Genomic DNA, 22,214 nt, shown 5'->3' on the forward strand with positions numbered 1-22,214 from the left:
AATCGCGGTATTTGGGTGGGGGCCATGCTAATCAAGTGCGTTGCTTTGTATGATGGTCACAACTCACCAAGTCAGAGGTCCCACTCTTGGTGCCCCCGGGTTTTTGTGGTTCAGGAGAGGGATTGACCCGCAAGCCAGCCACAGCCAGGAAGAGGTTGTTGGCGGGGATCAATTGCATTCACCTACCTTGAATTGATACGTGGCTATTCCATCTACGACTTCTGGGGCCCACCAATGTATTGAATATTGATGATTCCCAGCTCCCCTACCTTTTCTTACCTATATCTCAAATCCAACGGCAGGGGAATGCATCTTACACCATACATCTGGATTTTACGATGTATGGTATATGATGTAATAATACGGGGGATGTATACATTGCACTATAATTTTCCGGTTCCCTTTTTTAATTTTTCGATTTGTTTATTTACTCGTAATAAATACGGATTCTAAACTAATGCTTGGAAGAAACCAATAAAAGATGGGAACAGTGCTGATCGTCTACAATTCTACTAATAACACGGAGCCAATGACAAGATACCATGTCCACTCCCTTCACGTGAATCACACATGTTAGGCTGATGTGGCATACCATGATTGGTCCAATTACATTCAGTTTCTTGACACCAAAATTGACGTTTCGGACATTTGTTAATTGTTCTTTAATGAAGATTTTGTAAATTGTGCAGTAGTTTGCATAACACATTAATATCTTATGCCTATGTTTCTCTTTCTCAACAGACAACCAGGTTAATGGTTACCATTAGCAAAGAAAAATGGTATTCTGGAGTTTTCAATATTAACCTTCTCACAAATTTAACAACAAGATGAGCATCTCTCTCTCTGATATTTAATTGGTTTGGATAAACACCAAATAGTTATATTTTTCTTTGACTTTTTACACTTCACAGTTTGAGTTGTTGCTGGCCAGAGCAACATGCATGCAGAACAGATTAAATGGTCAGATGTATGTTAAACATAAAATATTCAATGTAGTTGAAAATTTTGCTGATAATCACCCTTTGAAGCAGTTATTCTAACCATCTGTCCATCATAAATGAGCCTAAGCATAATCCCTAGATTAGGTTTCATGTTCTCGTTGAAGTTGAAAATTGCATGAAAAGGGGGAAGAAGAATAGGCATTTTTTTGTCTTTAATATAATGGTCAACTACGATGCGTTCATTAATATTTAATATTGGCTGTATGTTAAATTCAGATCTCATCCAATTCAATTACTTTAAAGTCTATTTACTTTCTTTTTATTGGATCAGATATTCATATTTCATAGAATTTATTTTTAAATTTAACATAAATATACTTGTAATCATGTTCAACAAATCATATATGTTTTTAAGATGGTCTGGTACTGAGGGCTTGAGGTTTAGATAGATATATCTCTATATATTTCGGTTTCATGAAAATTTCTCTTCGCTAAAAGAAATAAAGAGAAGTCTATTTCTCCAGCTAGTTATATGCAGGAGTAGGAGGCACACAAGGGCTTCAACCCCATTAGGTGGTGTTAAGTATAGAAATATCTGCTTCATCAATTGTTTGTATTGATAAATTTATCTTTTTACTAAATAGATTTTTAACTGTAATGAATGCAAACATGAATTCCAATAGGGTATATGTTTTTTTTTTTTTTTTTTTTTTTATCAAAAACCCACTTGAATGCAAATTTTTTTTATTGATATACTTTTACATCTTATTAATCAATGTAAATATGCATTAATCTGTCATTTGTCAATGCATAAATATAATGTTGTCAAATACAGACAAAAATCAACCCATAGAATACAAATTTACCCTGAACCAGGATTTACACTCAATTTATATCGTTTTCAAACGCAGTCTTAATTATATATTTGCATTGATACAATTAAACATCTTGGTTAATCAAAAGAAAGTTGATAATAGCTTGGGTGGTATTAGCAAGGAGAAAATGCACAGCTAAAAAACGATAAGAACTTGAACTGGGCCGCAAACTGTCATCGTAAGATGAAGAACAAGTCAGGTACAGAAACATGATCAGTTCCATTATGGATGATGAGCCTGCTTGGTCCAAGTCCCTTCTAGATCCTATTTGTTACTGTACGTATGGAGTCCTGAATTAAATCATCCAAAAATGGCACTGTGCATGTATGTAACACTCAACCAATTATGGGTCTCCACTTCCTGTAAAAATAAAACATAAACCCCCTCTTAATGTCCTACATGTTTCTTATTATTTAATTTCTATCAAATCAAACATAACTTAAATCCTTTGCGGAGAGTGGTGATAAATTAAGAAATTAAGCTACCATATGTTAACCCTACTGTCTTTTTCATTCATTTGCTTCAAAATAGAAAAAAAATTGTAATGTCTTTCAGACGACATAGGGTTTTCACGAGTTACTTAGGTGGCGTTTGAATATATGTTCATCTTATGGATGGACCGTTTTACTCCACTCCACGGGGTGAATTTGTTGTTTGATTGGCCGTGGACGGGATTGGTTCACAATATATCATGAATCATCCCCATCCACAACCCAAAATCCTGGCCACACATATATCTTGTAGATGTGGCTGGTTCACAATATTTTCACACTCTACTTTGATACAATACATACATTCTCTTTCTTTTTAAAATTTAAAATTTAAAATAATATATGTATTTTTAATTTTTAATATTTTATCAATAAAATAATATTTTTTAATGTTAATTTTAGCACAAGCCCGATTGTGCTCCTTCTTCATGCTTTTTTATTTATTTAAATATTAAATTTTTAATGTTTATCAATCAAATAATATTTGTTAAATATTTAATATATATATTTTTAAATTTTAATTATTTTACTATCTTTTTTATTAAAATTAGTATTTATTGATTAAAATTAATTTATTGACACCTTTTTTAATATATTTATTATATAAAATGCAAAAATTAAACATTTATGTTCAAAAGTGTGGCGTGGCTTGGTCCATACCACGCCTATAGAATGCCATTATGGGTTTATCCACAGATCATAACAACTGTGAAATATGATGTAGTGTGGATTGATCATTGCCGGAGGGTATGGAGCGAAGCAGATATAAAACACCCACAAATTTTTCATGTACGTTATAAAACACTCCCTTAATGGGAGTGATTCTAATCATCACTCTAAAAAGACGAGAGAAAAAGAGAGAGAGAAAAAGAAGACAATATATCAACATCACTTAAAAGAAAGGCCATGGCTTGCCCCTTACTGGGCGGGCTTCTAAACCACAAAATAACAAAAGCAAAGAACTTTCTTTCTTTTTCTGTTTATTTTTTTAATTTTATAAATTTGTTATTTATTCCTATAAACTCCATGTATCAATAACAACGTAACACTTAAGTTGCTAGCAATTTCATCGTTTCACATGCATGTTATGTTAAAATTTAAGCAGTGTATTTGGCCGGCATGTGGCCCACATTGTGTACAGCATGTGTGATCCACACACTTGAAGGTCTTTATCATTCACTTAATTAGCAACAGTAGTTGAGCGTATGTGACTGGCTCTAGACGGATCCGAAAAATTCTAGAAAGGTGTATATAGATCCAATAAATTAATTAGACATCAAAGGCGAAACCCTAGTCTCTTCATTTATGATTAGGATTTACATGTACACTTTTTACCGTAGATTTCCGTTCGGGTCATGGCTGAGCTGGCCCCGTAAGATACATGGCCGCTCAACTATCGCCCTCCCACGTCATCCTAATTCGGCCGGATCGGTATAGCTCGACCGCATCGGCCTAGCCTGGCTACATCGGGCTAACTTGACCAAGCTTCGTTATTACTGTGGAACCCCATCTTATCCGTCCAGTGACGTCAACTACACGTCATATGGATGAGCACAACTATGGGTAAAGAGGAATAAAGAAGATGACTCCACTGGGGAATGGGACTCTATCCCAAATACCTCGGCGGTTAACCTTATCTCGACAACCTAGGAAGCCCAGTCCGACCAGGACATGGACCTTCGGCTATAAAAAGGTACTCCATGCTCGAGGTAAGGCATCCAACTTCTGAGACCTACACCTCTACTTTGCTCAGACCGACATCCTTATAGCTCGACCTGACCATCCTGTCACCTCCTATTAACTTGAGCATTGGAGTTCTTACCCGAGGATAACTCCTCGGGCCTCTGACTTTTGTTTCCTTGATCACAGGTCTTGAAGCGCGGCCTCGTCCTTGTAGCTCGGTCCTACCCTGCCAACAAGGACTATTTGATTGCCCTCCTCGGTTCATGCACCACCTCAGATTGAGCAGCATCAGATTGGCGTAGTCTATGGGAACGATACAGAAAGCTTTTCCTCAAAATCTCATTTCTCGTCATGCAATCAAGGAAGCAATTAAGATGCCTAAAAAACAGTTTGAACGAGCAACTGGCCATTCCCCATCTTAGGAGAATCAAGAAGTCCCACAACCTTTGGCCACAGTAGATCCAACGCAGCTCTGAGCCATGCAGGAAAAAGGTTGACAAAATCTTCGAATTCATGCAAACACTAGGGTATGCCGCGCCACCCAACCAAGCAGTCCCCCCTCACGCCCCGACATGCACGAAGGATGATCCTCAGACCGAGGACCCCAAAGCGTGCCGGTCAAACATAAGGGGAGAGGGGTCCGAGCATGTGACGCAAGACACGACCCGAAGGCCCGCCGCAACTACCCGTTCTCGAGGATGGGACTACCATAACCAGACATACCAGTCAGCGCGCACCCCCGCCAAAGAAAGGCTCGACAAAAGGACGTCGCCCTTCGTAGTTTCAGTCGCTGAGTCAAGCTTGGTCAAGGATCACCCCACACGACCCAAAAGGGAGGCCATATACACTGCAGTCCCAAACAATAGAGATGCCGAAATTAAAGAGCTCCGACAACGTCTGGAAGAGTTAGAGCACACTTCCACCCATAAGAGTGCAACCTGTGCATACCACTACGTATATCACCAAGGAGCCGCCCTCTATAAGCCAACCGTCGGAAAAGGTTGAACCCAGCCGCAAAGGAGGCCTCGACATACTCATCCATGTGCAGCTGCATCTCCTACGATGCCTTGTACTTGTTGATGGCTTCCTTGGTCGCCTCCTACCTCAACCTATCCCGCTCAGCCTTGAGCTCGGCAATCTCCCGCTTCAGCTCTCGGACAAGACCAGCCTACTTAGACAGTTGTGCCTTTAGCTCGGCCACCTCCCTCTCCAGTGCAGCCGACCGCTCCCCAAGAGCCTGGAGCTCGACCAACTGGGTCTTCTACCATAGATACTCAGAGTGTTCCTGCTCGTACGATGACCAAACGTCCCGGAGATGATCAACCAGCGCGACCGCCGTGAAAGCATTCTGTAGACAAATCTGATAAGTACATCGAAAAGGAGATCAAAACACAAGGAATAAAGAGACGAGGATTTACTTGGGCAGTAGAATGAAGCAGAGCACACTCCAAGGCTCCGCTACCAACCTCGACTAATTCCCGAGCTATGGACATGGTCATGATTCCCCATAGTAACTGCTTGGGAACCCTGGGTGTCTCCAAATTATCATCCATGCGAACCGACCACCTCGACACGTGCAGACCCAAGCTGGTTCCTGCCTCAGTCACCGGCGTACCAGCGGGATGACGGACCCCTTCGGGGTCAACCATCACAACATCATCCTCCTTGACCTTGAGCCGCTCTGTCTTCGGATTGTGGCCACTCATCTGCCTCGGGATGAGGCTCCAGTTGCACACCGACTAGTTCCTGCCTTTGTTAGAGCGCCTTCATCTGGCGAACAATTTCTTCCTTGCAGGCCATGCTCACACCTGCAAAGCAGGCAAGATAAAGTCAGTTCGACAAACAAAAATAAAAGGAAACAAACTGACCACCCTTTCCATCAGCCTGACGAGCATCAGCATCCCCATGGATTCGCACAAAGAAGAACGATTCCTTCTAATGCTTCACAGAAGAAGGGGCTCCGACCAATGACCAAATGTTCCGTCGGGTGGAGAAGTAATAGTACCCCTGCTGGTGGTGTTTCAGTTGGAGCATAAATCTCACCATCCCCAGGGTCAGTTCAATATCGCGAACGACACAATAGGACATAAGGCCGAGCAAAAACCAAGGAGTTCGGCATCAGCTGCACTAGCAACACCTTTTACCAGTTTAGTACCTCGGTGAACCCCTCGCTCAATGGGAACCTCAACCCAGCCTCCAAGCTACGTTCATAAACACACAACTCACTAGGCTGAGCATCAGCATTCATCTCCCCGGGTAGCGGACACCTTATCTGGTATTTTGTGGGAATGGCATATGTAGCTTGGACCCGAGCCATATCCCCGGGCGTCAAGACGCCGGGCGTGGTACCGAACCAGTGACCTACCTGAAGAGGAAGCTTCGTCTCCATCCCGGAGGGACTAGTCTCGGCTTCCTCAATTTCGGCAGCCACGAAGTCTCTCAGCTCAAGCTTGTAGGTCGAGGCGCGAGAAGAGCTGGAACCAGAACTATTGGAGGACCTTGATGAGGAAGAGGACCGACGAGATGAAGAGGACATACTGGGCAATTTGTGAACCTGAAAAATGAAAGCTACCAAGCTACCCACCGAGCTATCTACCGAGCTATCTGCTGAGCTGTCTACTGAGCTATCTATCGGACTATGTGACTGACAAATCTGCCGAGCAGTGGATGCCAAACTCTTGCAAGCGATACTGAGGATAGGGAAGGGGGGACCCCTTCTCCCTTTTATAACTATCAGGGGCACAGACTGAGGAGAGATCAACGGTGCAGATGAAGCACCACTGACAATGCCTCGGAAGGCCAATTGATGCGACCAATAACGTAGGACAAGAAGCCTTGGAAATCAAAGTGGCACCCTTTGCAGGCAGCAGTTGCGCCCATTAATTGCGCTAGTTCAGCAACTGTACCGGTCCAACCTTTGACGCGGAGACCTACCGTACCGGTCCAGCCTTCGACGCAAATCCTCAGCTAGGCCACTCAAATCCTCGGACTAGGCGGCTTACGGCCACAAGGCCACGCAATAGTCTAGCTGAGCATTCTCCCTCCTCGATAGTAGAACTGGGGGAGTGGTTCGGGAATCAAAATTTTGATTCTTATTTAAGTTCTACAGTCGACGACCGGAGGACTCCTCGACAACGACCAACATGGCACGGATGATACGCATACTCGGAAGTTTCTCAGTCGGGCAACAAACCAAGAAAACTTCATTCATCGACTTCAAAACTAGGGGAGTGGTGTTCGAGTCATGGCTGAGCTGGCCCTGCAAGACACGTGGCCGCCTAACTATCGCCCTGCCACATCATCCTAACTCGGTCAGATCAGCATAGCCCAACGACATCGGGCTAGCTCGACCAAACTACAATATTACTGTGGAACCCCATCTTATCCTTCCAGCCATGTCAACTACATGTCATATGGATGAGCACAACTACGGGTAAAGAGGAGTAAGGAAGACGACTCCGCTGGGGAATGGAACTCTATCCTGAATACCTCGGTGGTTAACTTCATCCCGACAACCCGGGAAGCCCAGTCCGACCAAGACGTGGACCTTTGGCTATAAAAAGGTACTCCATCCTCGAGGTAAGGCATCCAACTTCTGAGACCTACATCGCTGTTTAGCTCGAACCGGCATCCTTATAGCTTGGCCCAACCATCCTATCACCTCCTACTGATTTGAGCATTGGAATTCTTATCCGGGGATAACTCCTCGGGCCTTAGACTTCTGTTTCTTTGATCATAGGTCTTGAAGTACAGCCTCATCCTTATAGCTCGGCCCTGCCTTGCCAGTAAGGACTATCTGATTGCGCTGCTCGATTTGTGCACCACATCGAATTGATCATCATCAATTTCCAATAATACAGCATTTATTTTTTGTGAAAATGCGAATCAATGTAAAATTTCCACCGTTTATTTTCAGTATAATTATAGAGGAGATGTTCAGTCATGAAGCTCCCAACAATGCTACCTGCCCGGTTAACCACCAAACCATGATCAATGGAACATTCCGGTGTTTTGTCTGATCCGAGTCTTAGGCTTTATGGAGCACTGAACTTCCAAGGAATCTTACGTAGGGTGCATTAACGCAAGATCCTGTTGTTGTAACTTGTAAAGAATAGTATACAAACAAAAGGACGAAATCTTTTTCTCTTTCATCTTTTAGTTTATGGTAAAGAAAGAAATTTCTTCTCTTGATTGTCAACCTCGCGTGCTACCGAAAAACTGAGGAACCTGGCGCTAGACCTAGCCGCTTGTTTTGTGAAGAAACAAGCGCCAAGCTAATTACTGTAGTGAAGAGGATGAAAAGTGTGGTAGTAAATCACTACTTTATTGCTTTGGATCTATGGGTCTTATTAGTCTTTCTTTGGTAGGAAAAGTTTGTATTTGGGAATAAAATTAAATTCAAACTTCAGGTGCCTTTTTTTAGTGGACGAGGCACTTCATTCGAGCAGCGGTTGTGGGTTGAATTTCTCTTTCTTCCCAACTATGGTTTGGACTTTGGTGTTAGGTCTGTGCCATCTGTGCATTGCAGCCTAGAACTGTAGATGTCTTATTATTGCTTAGTTTCTATTATTGGGTCCCATAAGAAATTTGAAATTTAGTTTTATGTACCCTGCACCACCGCCATCACTACCACTATCACTAAAAGAAAAGAAGAGAAAGAAAAAAATATAGTTGTAATTAGTTTTGCTCCTTTCCTTCTTTGTTTATCCACACACGACACTGGGGCAGAAGTATGGGAGTGCAAATGAGTTGAGAGCTAATCCCCTGGTTTACATTTTTTTTTCTATTATCAGGTTTACTTTGTTTTGTTTGTTTGCAATGTAGATGAAGTAAAGCTTGAAGCAAAGTAAAAATTGAAGCACAAGTACACCAGAATTCACACTCTTTTTATTTGCATTCCCATTATATTACACCTGTACTAGTACTGCAAATGAAACGAACAGAGCTTCAGTGTACGATCGAGAAGGGGGAAGGGCAGTGATCCACCTGCTGCTAGAACTTTCAGCCTTGTTCAATAAGTGAACGAGAAGAACCCAATAACCAATGAATTGAGAGAATAAGATAACTTGCTTTAGTCTCCACTGGAGTGGGGTTCGAATACTTTTTGTTATTATAAGTCCTTATGGATCAACATCAAGCGAGTACTTTGATGGTTACATGTTTTAAATAACGCATGTGGAAGGCTCACTTCTGGTCTTTGCTTTTACTATCAACAAACTCTCTCCTTGATTGAACTCTCTCTAATTGGGTTTGGTACGAAACTTATTCTAAATGCTAAAGTAAAGGAGGAATTCATCCCCACTTCTTGAATCCATTTCTTGCTTTCCTTACTGCTTTAAAACTTCTAGAAAGATGGTGTCATTTTGCCGTGAGGGTCACGAGAGAGAGAAAGAGGGAGGAATTTTTCTTTTTTTTTTTACTAGGAATTGGATTACCCATTCAAAGATTTCAACTTAACAGATTAAGTTAATTAGTTTCATAAGATGGTATCAAATGAACAAATGATTTAGTGTTCAGTCCTTGTATAAATTAACTGTCTGTTGGTTTAATTCACCAAAATTACAAAACAAACCAAATGCATAGGGCGTGATGGTAAATACATGGACCCCAAGCCCATAACAAGCACCTGATCAAGCAAGCCAATACCTTAATAAAGAAATTTTGTCTACGAACTGCATTGGAGAAAATTTGTACTCAAGTCCAAAGAAAAAAATAAGGCTCTGAAAATAACGTGGGCAGCATATGGTTAAAAACCATGTCTGTCATCTGATGATGCCGATTTCCTTGGTGAATAATCCGGTAATTCTCTTTCTCAGAGCTCAGTTGCTGCTGGGATATTTGGCCACGCGATGGCTAAGTCAGTGACCCACACCCAGTGACTGATCCCTTTCCTTTTTAATTAGCCACGTAGCTATCTTATTGAATGAAATGAAGGAAAGCAACGAGTCTCCATCCATCTGGTTAGAATTAACTCAATGTTTGTCTGTAGCCACACAGGTTATTGGATCCAGAATCACATGTCTCCCTCCGACATTTGAGCAGAAACCCATGTCAAAACATGCATTTAGGGAGATGTCTTGGAATTGATTGATTGATTACACAACAAGAGATTTATATGCATTGTTTTGTTTACCCCTTTAACATCATCAACACATTTGTAATTGCGAATGGGTTTTTTCTTCACATAACAAATGGAGAATGACGGGTTGTCGGTAACAGTACAGAGTGAAACCCATATAATGTAATTGTATATATTGTATGTCCTTCATTTACATTAAACAAGACAGTCTTAAAGTAAGTAATTAGAATTTAGTTTTTTTTTTTTTCTTTTTCATTTTTCAATTGAAACTTAATCAAGTTGAATTGGGTTATTGGGGCTTGGGGGTATAATAAGTTCTTATGGGAGATCGATATTGCTTAATTTTGTGATCCAAGAGGCAAGAGGATTCCTATGTTATCTTTATAATTTATAATTTATTATTTTTTATTTATAAAAGATATTAAAAATTGTGATTTGATTGAAGCCAAATAGTAGGACAAGGTTATAGTATCCCGAAGTTTTATATTTAATGTGCAATTCATGACCTAGTCACCGGGTATAATTGATCAATGATCCAACTGTTGGGATTGAACAATTTTAACCAAATCAATAATTTTTTATTATTCTTCAGATTTTACTCAGAATCTTTTGAATGACAGTTTGAATGATTCAGTCGGCCAGGTCAATGATGGATTGAAAACTATGCATTAATGTAAAAAAAAAAAAAGAAATCGGCATTATCATATCTGATATACAGTGTACAGCTTTAGAGGTGGAAATATAATAGATGAATTTTCCAACCTCCAAAAACAGTTATGTTAGAATAATACTTATCCACAATCACCCAATCAGGTAGAATTTTGGTCCGGATAATCTCTTTAAGTGGGACCTATTGAATTGTCCTCTATGGAAGTGTGAATCTACGGCCTAAGGCTCTAAGTCCCAGAGCTTTTGGAAACAGTACTACCCATTAATTATAATCCATTATACACATGTAATAAAAAAAGAGAATAAGAGATAAAGTAGGCGCATGGACAAAGAAATACTTCTCTCTTCCATAATTCATCACTTTTGCTTTAATTCATGCCATGCATGGGAGCTCACAACTTGTTAATGGGGTCAAGTTAGGTGATCAAGATCCAGTACTATTCAAATTCAAGAGAGTACGTACCTAGTAGCATTTCATGATGAATTAATTCCCCCCTGGCCCATTGATAATTAAGCTTTTGGCTTCTCGTATGAACGATCCAAGTTCATGATTGGAGCGCATAATTCAAATTAAATTTTAAACTGTTTTAGATAACGCATATATAGGAAAAAGGTTTGTTGATTCAAGGAGGGCCCATATCATATGAATTAAAGGGTATGAACATATTATTTATTGATTCAACAAAAAATCACTTAACAATCTGCAGTGGTGCAATAAAGAATTTATGGGTGTCATTATACCAACCTTAATGCACTGGATTCAATTAGGACTTTGAAGCATGGTTTTCAAAATCAGGCAGGACTAGACGGTGGGACTGGAAAACCTAGAAGCCAGTCAAATAACCGGTTCCATTTTACTTTTCAAATATTTTTTTTACTAAAAATTGTTGATTTGATCAGCGACCTGCTGATCCAGGTGGTCGAACCGTTGAACTGGATAACAGTTTTTGACCTTTTTTTAATTTTTTAAAATCTAAACGGGCCATCCATTCAACCTGGGAACTGGTCCCCGTAACAGTTCCCTTTCTAGTTCAGTTTTAAAAACCTTGCTCTAAAATTAAGCATACTTTGGGCAAGGAGTTAGATTACCAGCTAAAAAAAAATACATTTCAACACCCGGGTGTTGAGCGTGTTTTGTTGGCAGATCTTCTCTTAGATGAGAGTACTAGGATGAATGACTTAGTCGAAAGTCCTCGTGTAGCATCCAATTTTTGCACTTAAAAAAAGGTACAATGAATTCATTAAATTCAAACCCAAATCACATGTAAAATTGGACAACTCAGTAGATTGGTTTAACCAGTTATTTAATGGTTTAACCCTTATAAACAGTAAAAAAAATTGAACCTTAAAGGGCAACAGAATTCCAATAGATACAAGGGGGAGATTGGATTTGATCCTCACAGAGTGCACCTTCTCACACCAACTTCACAGTGCATTACAGCCATGTATTGGGAATATCTTCTTATGAATGATACCATCAAGTATAAGAGATATTCTAAATGCATGACTGCAATACACTGTGAGGCACGCTCTATGAGGAGCAAGTCCGAATTAATTATACATGGGGTTTTCTATATAATTTCTGAAATTCCATTTTTTTTCTTTTTTTTATTAGAATAGTTAGGATGTAGGAAGGAAAAAGAAGAAGGCTAAAAGATGTTGGAATTGGTTAGCTAGCTGCACAATTAGTTAGAGATTAATTTAGGCTGCGTTTGGAAATGATGCAAATGGAGTGTAAATCCTGGTTCAGGATAAATTTGTACTTTGGTTCACTTTTGATTGTGTTTGGCAATATTGCATTTTTGCATTGACAAATGACAAACGGATGCATATTTACATTGATAATAAGATGTAAAATTACATCAATAAAAAATAAGTAAATTTGCACAATTAGTTAGGATGTAGGAATTTGTTAGAAAAGTTAGGATGTAGGAAGGAAAAAGAAGAAAGCTAAAAGATGTTGGAATTGGTTAGCTAGCTGCACAATTAGTTAGAGATTAACTTAGGCTGCGTTTGGAAATGATGCAAATGGAGTGTAAATCCTGGTTCAGGATAAATTTGTACTTTGGTTCACTTTTGACTGTGTTTGGCAAAATTACATTTTTGCATTGACAAATGACAAACCAATGCATATTTACATTGATAATAAGATGTAAAATTACATCAATAAAAAAGAAGTAAATTTGCATTCAAGTGGGATTTTGATAAAAAAGCATATGCTTTATTGGAGCTCGTGTTTGCATTCATTAGGACTAAAAGTCTGTTTGGTAAGAAGGTAAATTTGTCAATGCAAAACTATCCCAACTTTACAATTTATATGAACCGTTTTACACTCTACACATTTGCACCGTTTCCAAATGCAGCCTTAAGTGTAAGCCTTCTAGAGTTCAAGACATATATCTATATATATATTACATATTTTATGAATGAAATGCAATCCATTCTTTTCCTGGTCCACTTTGTTATGGTATCAAAGCTTGTAATATATATAAATTAGTGGGGACCCGTGTGATGCACGGGATTTATTAAGCAAAAGCGAAATAATAGAAATAGTCATTTATTAAAATACCCCTTATGATTTCATGGATTTACTAAAATCTACCCTATAATTAATATTTTATTAAAACACCATTTATAATTTATAATAAATTTAATCAATATTCCATTATATATAGATACATGTGTTAAACTCTAAAACATGCACACTTAAATTAGTCTCTAACTACTTATGTCAGCTAACTAACTAAATGTAACAAAAAGATGTAGTTCGATCGGGAAAAAACGGGGGAGGTGATAATAAACACATTAACTGAACCCTAGTTGAAGGAAAGGGGCAACACAAGAAAAGGAGGTGACACAAGTATTAATTGATACAAGTTGGTGTGCAGCAGTTTATATCATCACAATAAAAATTTGCAATTAATACAAGCTTGTTGATTGACCCTCTAAGAGAATGAAAGTGCCATTTACTCCGTGTTTGCCTTCTTGACTCTACGAGCTCAATTATTTGCAGAGGATTTAGATATTTGAATCCCAACTCTTTGAAATTATTGGTGGTCGGCCATGCACATACGTAGACTTGTTCATAGGCTGGGTGGCCCGATGGGCCTGGCCCCCGGACGGGCTTGAACACGTAAAAGAGCTTGCGGGCTTAATTCCGAGCTAAAAAGCCTGACTTGTAATAAATTCGAGTCGGGCTCAGGATTTGCTAAAATAGCTCGGCCCGACCCGACCTATAGATTAAAGTTAAAAAACCCTAGTCGAATCCCTCTTCTCTTTCACCTCTGTCACTTCTTTCCAGCCGAACCTCTCTTCTCTTCAGTCTTCACATCCTCCTCAGTCCTCACTCTTAGGCAACCACACAATCGGCGAGGCGGCGAACATTCACCTCTCTCTCTCTCTCTCTCTTTCCCAGACGCAAACTATTCACTGTTGAAATCACAGCTTACAAATCTCAAACACCGCAAACTCAGCTTATAGTCACCAGCGAGGCGGTGACAATGAATTCTCTCTCTCTCTCTCTCTCTCTCTCTCTCAGACGCGAACTGATCACTGTTGAAATTGCAGTTTACAGCCACTGTGAATTCGGCTTCGAGCTCGAGCTTGGGCTTCAAACTTTTTATCAAGGCCGGACTCGGACCCAAGTTGTAGGTCCATCGGTCGGGCCAGGCTTGGGCTCGGGCCTAACAAATTTCCATCATGAAAAGTAAAAGCCCGGCCCGGCCTGGCCCATGAACAGGCCTACACATACGTACTCCAAGCAACCTGTATGTAGTGTTGTTTTCATGTCACTTTCTCTTTCCATGTGTCCAAACAAAACTTAGTTAACCACCTAAACCTTTAACCTAACTACACTACGTAAAATTTGGATTTATATCTCTAGGTTTCTTTCATCCACCTCAAACTATCCCTTACCTTAGCATGCAAACTTCTTAGCTGTCAGCCTGCCTGAGTGCCATCTGGCATCAATGTGTGTCCACGTGATTTGTCCTGTCAATTGAATTCACCTATATTATGAATTTACGATTAGGTGGCGTTTGATAACGTGTGACAATACTGAAATGGGGTCGTGGTGATGAGATCGGTTTCTTACAAAAATGCTTCTGACCTTAGTAAGTCACATCCCACCGTATATTGAAAATATCTCTTTATAAATAATAAATATAAATGTGGAAGATATTCTCAATATGCAGACAGGATATACTGTGAATTTGGTGTGTTTGAGCAGATTTGAATTCATCTAAAAGCTTGAATTGCTTTTCAAGAGGTTGGATGTATATGCATGGTTTGTGTCAATGACCTAAATCAAATCTTGCTTTATTCCTCATTCTTGACATACGTTTTCTTTGAGTGGTTATCTTTGAGGTTGGAAGAGGTCACAACTCACAAGTAATTTGATATAGAAAATAATAAGCCTGAATTTTCTGTCTCTCTTCTTTTCTATTAAATCAAACATAGGATCTGCGAATACTAACATCTTAGACCCATTCAGCAAAATCAAGGTTGTTTACCACCAGAAAATTGGTTCTCCATTAAACGAACATGTAGCATTTACTGTGAGTAAACGGTACTAGTTCCATGGAAGTTGTTGTTTTATTTTTGGGAAAATTACAAATATTTTGGGGCTGTTGACGAACCTTCAAAAATCAACACTGCACCATTAACCAATGTTACGGTAATATTATCACTGTTCATTTTATGCAGCAACATGAGCACACATGTTTCGGATAAATTGTTCAGAGTAATTTCATGTTATAGTCACAATTCTGGTGTTTGGAATGCTCATATTGATTTTCTGGATTTTCACAAAACACAGTTTTAGAGGTTTCCGCTCGGAATGTCAGATGCCGGGTTCCAGACTCCTCCCAAACGGGCAGTTGAAATTAGACGTCCTTCTCGTGCAAAATCTGGGTAACGACGAGGTGGGCCGGTTCTTTAATTTAGTATTTTATCCTATTAAAAATGGGTCAAACCTAAACCTACTGAGGCTCATCCAAGTTCACTACTACTAAGGGCCTAGCCCGTTTCCCGTCTTTCCGTTTGCTAAGACGTTTTAGCTTGTACCTCGACTGGGGATTGGACACTGGGCTGTTGTATAGATCATGGGCCTTAGTACACTGGGCTGTTGTGTTGAATTCTGGAGAGCAATCTGCAATGGGTTAATTATCTAGATGTGAATGCACGCCCCTTACCGCTTGGATAGGCATCAAACTTTGCTTAGCTCAAGTACCCACCTTAATTATAGCTAGATGGAGTGGTGAAAGGTCTTAGTTTCTGGGTATTTGAATCTTGTATCTCAGAACTCTTGTTTATGATTTGAATCATTTCCAGACACTATCAGTTGATAAGGGGAGTGGTGGTTTTTTTGCAAATTTGAGTCTGAATCATCGAGGAGAGGATCAAATTCCAGATATGTTAATCTACTTCACTCCTTGGCTTTCGTTGGTTCTCGATCCTCACAAGTTTTGACTTTGATGAGATCTTATTTTATTTCCAAGTTGCTCCCACTCCCAGAGCACATGAACATAAAATTTCAGCAAGCTTTACGATCATAAAATAGAGAAAATGTTTTTGTCCACGCCAATCGTAGACAGTTCAATGGTTCATTCGGCAATTAATTAATAGAGATTGAAATCTGAAAGAAATTGAAGAGAGCTCGTTCCATTCCACGAACACAGTGTCCGAGGCGTGTTTATCACTTGTTCATCGGTGTCGTACATCTCCCACTCAGCTCAAACTCAGTGACGACGCACAATCGCACATTCCTGGAAATTGTCGCTCGCGTTTTGAGGAGCTCAGACTCAACCAAGAAAAAAGTCAAAAACAGTTAGGCATATAGAGACGATCCATGGAGAAGACTGATAGGTATTATAAAATAGTTGTGATTCCCAAAATTTCCCTAACCAAAGTGGACGGTTGAAGTACGGAAAGCATTTTATCGAGCAATTAATGCAGGGGTATCTTTGGAATGAAACAGTAAGATTAACCGTTGCTTTGGTGGTTTTGTTTTTCTCAGCACACATCCACTTCAAAACCGTTCCCATGGCTCTTCGTCGAGACGACGACAAAAAAGAAAGGCGATGACTGGTTTCACAAGGTTCGTAGTTTGTAATTCATCGAACAATTAATGCAGGCGGCGACTGATATTCTTTTCTCTTCGTGAGATATCTCTGTACCCGCATCGAACTCGTTATTCCTTTCTCAGTTTCTCCTGTCCTGATAAACTTGGCTCACTGGTCTCTCTCCCTTTGCAGCCATTAGAAAAGGTAGTCGATTTCTTATTCTGTCTATTTCATATTTCTTAATTGTTTAATCTTGTTGATCGGCTTATAGACTATATATATCTCGCTGATCTTGACTCAGAGTGGTTGTACTTACATTTCCTAATTTAGGCAGTTTGTAAATTCTGTTGTGATATACATGTTTAAGCCTCTCAAAGGAAACCTCAAATCAAGAACTGATCAACTTATTTGATATTTCTCTGGCATTTCCTATATTTAATTGTTGTGCTAGATTATGGTTCTGTGTCAATAACACTGAATTTTCTCTAACCAGATTGACTTGGCCTTTTCTTTGGCTTCCGTTTGCTTTTCTTTTTTTCTGTTTTTTTTTTATATGTCGATTTTAATTATGCTGTCTCTAATGGTTGGATAAGCAGTGGAAAGTGGAAACAAATTGTCATGTTTTACCAATACAGTGGCCGGAACCAAAGACCCAGAGGGCTCAAGGTCAATCAGGCTTTTCAGGTTGCCCTGGTTTTGGCAGTTTGCATTTGGTTGCTCTATCAGATAATATACTCGCAAGACAAGAGGGAAGAGTATGATGGAAGTGTAAAAGAGAACCTCAGCAGTGATCATAAAAGGATAATTTTGGGGCGTAAAGGGAATTCTGGGCCTAGTAGTGATGGAGTTCAGATAGATTCTGGTGATGGAAATCCCACTGGAGAAGATGAAAAGAAAGATGGTGGGGGTGGAGATGATGAGTTGGATGAGAACGATGAAGAGTCGTCTCCCCACAAAAGAAATGAAGGTTCACAAGAAAGCATCACTAATCATGACAAGAAAGGCGATCAAGAGAACCCAGAAGTACAATATAAGGATCCACAGGACATTGAAGATAATGTAAGTGATACTCAAGTAAGAGATGGAGATGAAGGAGTGGGTTCGGGCAAGGAAAATGATGATGATGGGGACTCTAAAGAGAGTGCAGAGGAAGTTGCACCACATGGGATCAATGGATTTCATGATGAAAATGGGGTTCCAGAAAATGGCCATGAGCTCCGAAATGCCAATGAAAGCCCAAGTCCAATAGCTGAGGGGTTTGGCAATGAAGAAAATAACATAGAGATGCCAACAGAAAATATGGTTGTGGAAAGAGAGGCATTTAGATCTCAAACAACCAGCAAAAATGATGAGATGGAAACTCTAAGTAATAGCACTGCAGAAGGCAGAGAAAGTCACCCCACTGCTGAAGGAGAAAATCATAATGTACTATCTAAACATGAATTTAGCACATTGGATGTGAGAGGACCTTCAAACAATACACAAGATGCTGGTGTAGTTTCAGAGGATTGATGTCACCGCTCCCTCTAAAGATACTTGAGCAACCTGAAAATAAAGTCATGCAGTTGGAAATAATGGCGCATTTTGTCTTCTATCCTTTAATCAAGTGTAAAGTATGGTATATTTGCTTTTAATATTTTCTCTACAAAGAATCCATCTAGAGATTACCATTTGCATTTGTAGCATGATCTATTTTACTTGAAACAATCTATTTTTCATGTTAATTTTGATTTTCATAGCATTGAGATGAGATTTTAGTGATGTCCAATTAGTATCGTCCCGTGCAGAAGCATTTCTTGAGTTTATCATGTAGAACTTGGAGCTCTCTGTTTACGTTCTGATTATAGAAGGTGATGCACTATTGAATATTAGCAAATTACTGTTGGCAGAATTGAAGATTCATCTCAATTCTGTTTCAGTTCATATTATATTTACTAAAACAGCTAATATGGCTGCCCATAAGGTAGCTTGTCTTGTCATACCTTATCTTTTTTGTTAGGGTGTGTACTTGGTGTGTGAAGTAGTGTTAGGATGGTCCGTACATTTTTGTGAGGACGAAATCAAATCCCGGATTCAATCTGAAGACCTACACAAGCTGTTATAGCGGGTGGTAGTGATACCTTCAAACAATTCAATCGTTTGATTTACATGCGCATAATTTTGTCTGAAGCATTTGCCATGACCCAATGGTCTTGGCAGTCACTGGGTAGCTCCAAAATCCAAATTTGTTTGAACTATCTGGTCAAGACGTACCAGAACAATCTCTCTCTCTCTCTTGAGTTAAATTAGTGGTCAGTACTCAGTGCTCAGTGGGTATGAACCTCAGATGAGCTTTGAATAACTACTACTATGGTTGATATTTGTTGGGAATGCCATGACGTCCACCACTAAATTGACAAATCCCATAAAAGTGATGGTGGGCTGAAAGCAGTGTTTTAACTTTTAACAGCAAAACAATAAGATACAAATGCTTAGTCCAGCATATTTCCTAAGGCGGTTGTCACATGATGGCCGTGTACTAAACGGCGACATCTTTTTCAGAACAACCAGGTCTAAAAACCAAGGGAAAACCATTTTCGCCAAAGCATGTGCTTGATAGTAATTTTGCCTCACATGATTTTCTTTTTCACTAAACAGTAATTTTTCATGCAACGAGAAGGAAGAAAAATTGTAGATCTTTTCTCATCTTCTAGCTCTTTACTATAATGAGCACTCGACTAAAACTTCCTCATGGACAACAAAGAACAAAAACATAATAGTTGGAAAAAGTCTTTAAGGGTCCATTTAATTTACAATCCGAATCAGAATCGGAATGGTCTATTCCCCTCATCTGTTTGGTTGGAATGTGATGAGGGCAAATTTGGCCCTTTAGTGAAATTGTGACACGTGGCATCTCGTGACAACTAGGAAAACACCCAGCCAACAAACTTACGAAGTTGGTGACCCACCCGGGCACCGGTCTGGCCGGCCTGGCGCGACCTGCGCAGCACGCGTGCGCGGCACGCGTGACTTGCGCGACGCGCGTGCGGCCTAGCGCACGGCTTGCGCGAGCTGCGTGTGGCGTGCGGCCTGCGTGAGCTGGCCGACCTGGACCAGCCTAGCGCATGATCCAGCCAAGCCACCCATAAGGCACCCACCGACAAACCTGGCCTAGACATTGACCCGCCGACTGACACAGGTGCCAGCTTGACGACCTGGTCTAAACACTGACCCGCCGACTGACATAGGCACCGACCTGGCGACCTGGCCTAGACACTGAACTGCCAACTGACGCAGGCGCCCCCCTGACAACCCGGCCCAGGCGCCGACCTGGCCGCCTGACACAAGCGCCAGCCTGACGACCTCGAGGAGTTCACCACCGTACCCCGATTCTGACAGGATGCGACGAGTCTTACCGTTTGGAGGCTTTTCACCCACCTAACCCGCGAGGACTCCGATATATAAAGACCTCACCCCCCAAAGGGGAGGGGGATGAAAAAAGGGAAGTAAACCTGCTCTCTAGCTCTCTCATATTATCTTCAAAGCTCTCTACAATAAGAGTGCTAATTTAAGTGTCGGAGAGCCCCCACCGGGAAAATACCCCCGGGACCTCTGATTCAGTTCTCGCAGGTCCTTCAGCTCCCCCCGCCTACGAAGAGGAGGAAAAGATGAAGTTCTCGAAGGTCCCTCAACTCCCGCCACCTACAAAGAGGAGGAAAAGATGGAGTTCTCACAGGTCCCTCAGCTCCCGCCACCTACAAAGAGGAGGAAAAAATGAAGTTCTCGCAGGTCCCTCAGCTCCCGCTGCCTACAAAGGAAAGAAGACCACCTCATGCTGAGGGCAATCGGATTGCACCGCACCAGGGAGCTCCAGCATTCTCTAAGTCACCGGCCACCTAGTAGGCAGTTCGCCACCAGGCAATTCACCACCAAGCAGTTCGCCACCAGGCAGTTCACCACCAAGCAATTCGCCGCCAAGCAGTTCGCCACCGAGCAGCTCGCCACCGAGCAGTTCGCCACCAGATAGTTCACCACCGGGCAGTTTGCCCCCAGGCAGTTCTCCACCGAGCAGTTCGCCAGTAGGCAGTTCACCACCAAGTAGCTCATCACTAAGGCACGCCACCATCGGGTCAAATAACGAGGTACTTAGCCAAAAAATTTTACATCACAAAACATTGGTACGTGGCCGAAAACAGTTACATCAATTGGCGTTGTCTATGGGAACACGCTACAAAAAGCTAAGTTCTCATCTTGCCAAAACTAAGTCCTCACTTTTTAGAAATTGAAGCTATCGATTTATAGTTTACATTTTTTATGAACTCAGAGACTATGCAGGGAGCTAACGGACTAAGTAGCTCTACCAACCTTATTTTCAATTCAGATAATGCCACATCAGTCCTTTCCGCAAGGTCCCCCCTACAAAGATGAGCTCTTCGTGGCTTTCGCGGGAGTTGGCGGCCAACTGACTACATAGGCACCCTTACTGGTCGAGCCTTCCAAGGCTCCCGTGTGAGCTGGCAACCTAAAGTTAATAGTGCTGCCCCCGAAGGTCTACATAGGCACCTTTACTGGTCGAGCCTTCCAAGGCTCCCGTGTGAGCTGGCAACCTAAAGTTAATAGTGCTGCCCCCGAAGGTCGAGCCCCTAGTAGCTTCTTGTAGGAGTAGGTGACCGACATTACGGAGTTGATGCAGGCCAAGCCTACGGGCCACATTACTACTTAAGACCCGGTCACCTCTCTGGCACGGGCAAATTTAGAAAAGAGTAGACCACTGGTCACTCCCAAAGCCTACGGGCCACATTACTACTTAAGACCCGGTCGCCTCTCCGGCACGGGCAAAGTTAGAAAAGAGTAGACCACTGGTCACTCCCAAAGCCTACGGGCCACATTACTACTAAAGACCCGGTCGCCTCTCCGACACGGGCAAAAGTCAAAGAAGAGTAGACTACGAGTCGCTCCCAAAGCCTACGGGCCACACTAGTAATTGGATCAGCACTTACTAGCTCATCGACTTACGGGCCAAAAGAAATCTGCTCCCTTCGCTGAGTTACTAACAGCTCGGGAGTGGGGGGCTATTGATGAGGGTAGATTTGGTCCTCTAGTGAAATTGTGACACGTGGCACCTTGTGACAACTAGGAAAACACCCAGCCAATAAACTTACGAAGTTGGTGACCCACCCGGGCACCAGTCTGGCCGGCCTAACGCTACCTGAGCACGGCCTGACGCGCGCCTGCACGACCTGCACGCCGCACACGCGACCTGCGCATGTCCTGCGCGAACTATGGACGGCCTACGCGAGCTGCGTGCGGCCTGCGTGGCCTGACCGACCTGGACCAGCCTAGCACATGATCCGGCCAAGCCACCCATAAGGCGCCCGCCGATCTGACGACCTGGCCTAGACATTGACCCGCCGACTGACACAGGCGCCAGCTTG

The 22,214-nt window shown here is 41.4% G+C and overlaps 1 protein-coding gene across 2 annotated transcripts; it reads left to right on the top strand.

Annotated features, from left to right (window-relative positions):
- The first annotated feature begins 16,057 nt into the window (after positions 1-16,057).
- Positions 16,058-18,532, top strand: LOC148847093 (uncharacterized). 2 transcript variants are annotated; one of them, XM_088952290.1, is made up of 3 exons: positions 16,058-16,603; positions 16,755-17,004; positions 17,397-18,532. In XM_088952290.1, exon 3 carries the CDS (start codon positions 17,419-17,421, stop codon positions 18,310-18,312), a length of 894 nt encoding a protein of 297 aa, XP_088808416.1. In that variant the 5' UTR covers positions 16,058-16,603; positions 16,755-17,004; positions 17,397-17,418; the 3' UTR covers positions 18,313-18,532. The 2 variants fall into 2 exon arrangements, with proteins under 2 accessions (XP_088808416.1, XP_088808415.1); XM_088952289.1 differs by lacking the exon at positions 16,058-16,603 and having other exon boundaries at positions 16,640-17,004.
- The last annotated feature ends 3,682 nt before the right edge of the window (positions 18,533-22,214 follow it).

The sequence above is a fragment of the Nelumbo lutea genome, chromosome 6 (assembly GCF_056320005.1).
Source record: "Nelumbo lutea isolate HS-2025 chromosome 6, American lotus-T2T, whole genome shotgun sequence".
NCBI lineage: Eukaryota > Viridiplantae > Streptophyta > Magnoliopsida > Proteales > Nelumbonaceae > Nelumbo > Nelumbo lutea.